General features: G+C 30.6%; 1 protein-coding gene across 1 annotated transcript in view; it reads left to right on the top strand.

Moving 5' to 3' along the window:
- The window catches only part of LOC111636711 (protein phosphatase 1G-like), a gene marked incomplete at its 5' end in the record, with an annotated part of 94,495 nt that overhangs the window by 65,762 nt on the left and 22,820 nt on the right, over nucleotides 1-5,913 (top strand). The window contains one exon of the mRNA XM_023382015.1: nucleotides 2,796-3,030. Coding sequence (XP_023237783.1) covers nucleotides 2,796-3,030 — 235 coding nt within the window. The remainder of the gene's footprint in view (nucleotides 1-2,795; nucleotides 3,031-5,913) is intronic.

Genomic DNA, 5,913 nt, shown 5'->3' with positions numbered 1-5,913 from the left:
ATAGAGCCTACACTACATGAAAATGAAAATTAATGAATACACTGTGTACAGTAATTTACCTGATAAGACAGACCTCAGAAAAATACTTTGAGAGCTTTTATACTTTTATAAAGCTGTCTATAATGAAAATTAATTAACTAAGGATTTTTTCGCCCTGCCAAGGTGTGGACCAGTTATCCGGAGTGCTAAGTTATCGAGGGACGAGTTTTCGAGGTTCTACTGTATTATGATTCTAAAATTATGATAGAAGTTTAAGTATAAAATCAGGAATCACTGGAAAATTCTAAAAAAATGCCAACCATATTGCCAATTTTAAGTTTTTTTTTTGCCATTTCAAATTATTTATCACCACTAGTTTTACTTACTAATTAATGCAGGTGCTGGTAGCCTTATCAGTTTGGAGTCTGGAAAGCAAAAGCAACATGTTAACCAAATAACACATTTGATCACAGTGCTTAAACAGTATTTTACATGTTCTGTCATGTCGAAATTTTTATGCTTCAGTCTATTGAAAAAAGATCAAAGTGAAAAATGTCACCCACCCCAGAAAATTCTTCAAATTTTCTATCAGTTGATAGTTGGTTTTCAATGTCACTTCCTCTTTTCTGCCTGAATTTGCTGCATGATGTCATGACATTGGTAGGGGTATGTTTGTTAATAGTTGTCCCAGTACATCTCAACATTGAGCATGTACTGCTCTTTGTAGGCATTTTGGAATGACTGTGAAAGGATTGCAGTGCCCATACTTATCAATAGTATCATGAAGATAAGATCCATAATTTTAAAATATGTATTTTTGAAGACAAAGTTAAAAGAAGTGTTTCAGTTGTAAAATTTTCCCATCAAATGAGTTGTCTTGCTAACAGAACATTTAAAGTAACCATGAAAAGATTAGAATGCTGGCTACCATTTGAAAAATATTGAGATGACATCTATATCATCATGTGTTTTAACATGCACTTTCATAACTAAATTTTCATTCAGAAAACTGCATAATGGACAGTGAAACAAAACTATCTGAGCCATGGTGGATGCCATTTTACTTTCCACCATAAATTACTACTAAAAGCAGCTGTTTTTGCCATTTGACAACTCACACTCCAGCCAGAATGTAGGAACATGTTTTGCAGGAATTTTTCAATGGATTTTGCATATATGGGAGTGTATGCAGAGGAATAAAAGAACAAATCCTAGGTGTGATGCATGGGATAGAGAGTTTGACATTCTGCTTTTTACCCTGAGTGTGCTTTATAATTCAATTTCACCCTGAATGTTGAAATAAGTGGACTATGTTTTTATTGCCAGTATTATATTTTCATCATCACTTTAACAAAAATATTGCCATGTGGCAATTTTGATACTATGCAGTATGATGTTTGTATAACATTAGTGTTTTAAAAATTTATTATATACTATAAATATATAGTATACATCAAAAGTTTTATTTTAAATAAAGCATAAGAAAACAATTCTCATTTTTTAGATTATAATTTTTAAATGTAAATTTAGCATTTTCCTTAAATTGTAAAGAACATTTCATCTCATTTGTTTATATAAATCATTTTTAAATAGAAAACAATAACAAAGTTTCAAATGCCATAAAACTGACAATTTAAATAGGTTTAGAATGTCTTCAGAAATCTATGGAAATTTGAATTCTAGAATTATCTAAACAAATGGAAGATTTGAAATCAAAATCTTTCAGTTGAGAGAAAAAAAATTCTCTATAAACAAGTTGCACAACACAAATTACATTCTTAAACAATATTTCTTAGGAAATAAGTCAAATATTCTAAGAAATGTAATGAAAATATACTGTTCAGGATTGAATTGGAATACTAAACAGGTAATTTACAGTTGACCCCCCCATAACATGGGTTCCTATAGTTTGGATTCCTATATCACGGTGAAAAAATCGCAACAGTATTCGTACAAACATACTAAAAAAATACTCCTATAATTTGGTAAAACGTCATCGCCAACTCATGTCACGACAGGATTTGTTGAATCTAGACCAATAGTGGATATTGCACAAACCATTGAGTTTAAACGAGCAGCGGACCTACTAAAAACCATTTATTATTTAACATCCATAAAAATTGTATTTATATTAATGATGTCTCCAAAGTTCAGCAAATTTTTTGCAAAAAAAATAATAATAATAATTTATTAGGAAGCACACGAGCGCCATTCAATGACAAGCTCCACAATGAAAACAAGCTTAAGCAATGGCATGGCCGAACGGTGCACACTCGATAAGTAATCCTACAATTTTTTGTTTATAGCATAGTTTATATGGATTATTCCCAAAAAATTATACGTATTTTGGAAATGTTGAGTCAAATTAGCCTAGAATCAATTAATTTTATGGAAGAAACCTTTCAAACAGCCGTAGTCCGTAAACTGCATACATGCCGGGCAGTGATTGGCTGGACTCGTAGAAAATGGATTCATAAAAACTGGAACGTATCTACCATGTTATAGGGGGGTCGACTGTATTTTTCTATAGTAATTTTCATATGTGTAAAGTTTTCAGCTTCTAAAGTTTAGTTTCCAAATGTATTGATATTAACACATTTTTATAATAAAGTATTATTTGCAAGAAGAAAATTATTTAAATGTACCAGTTTCAAAAATTTTATTAATAGGAAGAAAAAGTTGTCAAATATAGTATTCCAACTTTGTAATTCTTACATTTTTAAAGTATTTTATTTAAGACTAATAAAATTAAGTGCTGAAGTAACGTTTTTTTGTAATTATTGTAATTTGAATAAAAAAATTTTTTTTCTATATAGCCTGGAAGTGATAGTGGCTGTACAGCAGTTGTTGCTGTCATCCATGGATCACAACTTTATGTAGCTAATGCAGGAGATTCCAGATGTGTTGTAAGTCGTCTTGGAGAAGCTATAGAGATGTCTTCAGATCATAAACCTGAAGATGAACTAGAAAGAAAGAGAATAGAAAATGCTGGTGGTCATGTCACTATAGATGGCCGAGTAAATGGAGGATTAAATCTTTCTCGGGCTATTGGTAAATAATAGCTTTTTTATGCTTTTATTTCAATAATTAATAAAATTTATTTAAATAATCAATTTTGGAGCTGTTTTGTGATACTTAATTTACTTTAATTTCCTATAAGAATTGATTATGGTTGATTCACCTTACAACAAACATTGATAAAGTGAATTTTGCCATTGCCTTGCCAAAACATCATTGTCACAATATTAATTTTCATGCAATAAAGCAAACAAAAATTTTACCAAATTCATTAAACTGAACTATAAATTACTTTCACAACCTCCCAAGAAATAATCTTATTTCAATAATGGTTGCTTTTTAGACTTTCTGATGTTAACATTAACAAGTGGTACAGTAATTAATGTTCCAATTTGAATAGAATAGATATTCTACTCTTAGTAAGTAAATGCAGGTTCAACCTCTGATCGTAGAGCAATTCAAACATCTTGTTTTAGTATATTGTGAGATCTGAATTACCCCTGGGATTAATTAATAATTTGATTAAAAAGTTAAAATTTTTGTCGAAAGATATTCGTTGATTTTAGTGGGAAAATTAGGTTTTTCTAAATGAGGGAAACTGATAAAAGTTGCTTCCTGCAATGGGAGTTGAAACATCCTTTTGTTTTCCCCTTATCTGCTAAAATCTTAGTCACCCTGGGAATTGTTAACCCCTCGATAAATCCCCTTTTCCTCTCTTCATGTGAGAGAATCCGAAAAGCTGATTGGAGAAAACTCATGAGAAAGAGAAAGAGTTTTGTATGATTCGAGGAGTGCGCCAAAAGTTCTGAAAGTGAGAAGACGTATTCCATATCATCTCCTGAAGGCCAACGCCCTTATTAGATTCCCATGTTCGTTAAGTCAGTAAATTAGGAAAAAAATATTTAAATATGTGCCAGTTTAAGACCTACACAAGAAAGGACTGAAGTCTAAAACCCAAGGGACAGAAGAAGACAAAAAGTATCCAGAGGTAGTATGATTATAGTAGAAATTGTGAGCACTCTTTCTCGAAATCGCTTAATTTGCATACTCCATTTATATAATTTTGTAATTTTGTTTATTTTATCTCATTAAATTTTTGTTGTTATTAGTTAAAGAAATGTCTCTTCATCCTTGTCTGAATCGAACATATTTCATCATCTCCTCCCAGAATCAATATGCGTGTTAATCTGCATATCACAAAATTGATTAACTGGTGTCAAAGAATCCTGACTAGATCTAGAACTAATCCTCTAGACCAGGGGTCGGCAACCTTTTGAGTCGGAAGAGCCAAAATTACAATTTACAAAATTTCAAAGTTTTTAAAGAGCCACAAAATTTTTTCTTGCCAACAATAGTACTCGCATAAATAAAGATTTTTGATAAAAAAAACTAATCTATTTATTCATAAGAAAAAATATCTATTTATTCATATATAAGTAGTGTTTTTCACAACAAATTAGATAATAGAAACATCCGACGAGGGCGTCATTCGAGAGCTTCCGACGGACTGGCGACAGTGACGACGCGTCACGGGGGAGGGGTGCGGTGAAAAACGAGTACAAGTGGCTGAGAGATAGAATCAGTGCCTAATCCTCGTTAATTGATTCAGAACGATTTTTAATTTTTTAAATAATATTTGCATATGGAACTAAAGAGCCGCAGCTTCACATCCAAAGAGCCGCATGTGGCTCGCGAGCCGCAGGTTGCCGACCCCTGCTCTAGACCCTTTAAACTAAAATACACTCTCCTAGAAAAAGTTAGAGATCGAATCTTGTGATTTGTGCCGATTAAGTGATACCCTTGGCAAGTACCCTCGGCTAATCTCACAATATCATTCTACTGTATTCAGAAAGTAGGGATTAAAGTTTAAGGAAGAACACCACTTTAAATGGATGTAGTGGTCCCATGCAAATACATGCTAGTTTGCATATTGGAGAGTTCATGTAGTGATGTCAGGTTTGGCTACTTTGCACCACATTTGCCTCCCTTTTTACTCCATAAATGAAACCGAGATTGACAGTGATGTTTAGCTGTTTAAGCATTCTTTCAAGAATGTGACTGATATTGTAGACACTATACACTGCTATCTGCAATTAGAAAGTGACATAAATGAATATCTAAAGATGACATTCGTGATTGAAAAAAAATATTTTCTACTTTTTCAATCTTTAACAGAAAAAAAATCATGGATTTCTTTTACCTTTGTTTTGTTTTACCACTCTAATATACTGTTTCATATGTAAATGGCAAATATTGCTTCTTCCTCTTTTTGTTTGATTTCAAAATCATTTAGAACATTAATTTGTTTTTGTAATAAATTTCATTTTATTTAACCATATTTAATAAATTAACTCAAAATTTTATAGATTATATATTAGAGATTTTGATTGTCTATTAAGCCTTAACTCCATAAATTATAAAACCTTGACCTTGACCCCAAAAATCATAAAAAATTTCAACTAATAACTGTTCCCCTAGCAATTTGTATTAACTTGAGTTGACTGTATATGCCTATTGAATGACAATTTATGAAATAAAAGTGTTAAATATGACAAAGTGTTATTTTGGACTAATCAGTTCGTACTGGTAGTAAGAACTGATTAGTCCCCAAAGTATCTTTTATTTTAAATAATTTTTTTTACTGAATTGTAAAAAAATTTATTTAAAATAAAAGATATTAAATAGATTTATTCAATAAATAATTTATTTGTGATTTTTATGGATTAATACTTTTATTAAGAAATATTTTTAAATTAAGAAAATAAACTAATTCTGAAACTCAGGTTACTGTTTTAATATTATAGTTTCATAATTAAATTAATAATTAGTCTGTTAAAAATTTAAATATTTTTTGGATAAACTTAGATAAAGTTATATATTTTATATATTGTATTACGAAAATAATATATATATATA

Source organism: Centruroides sculpturatus, unplaced genomic scaffold (assembly GCF_000671375.1).
Source record: "Centruroides sculpturatus isolate CEXI.00-Female unplaced genomic scaffold, Cexi_2.0 scaffold418, whole genome shotgun sequence".
NCBI lineage: Eukaryota > Metazoa > Arthropoda > Arachnida > Scorpiones > Buthidae > Centruroides > Centruroides sculpturatus.
The sequence above is the reverse complement of the archived record's forward strand: the minus strand, read 5'-3'. Positions and strand labels throughout refer to the sequence as shown.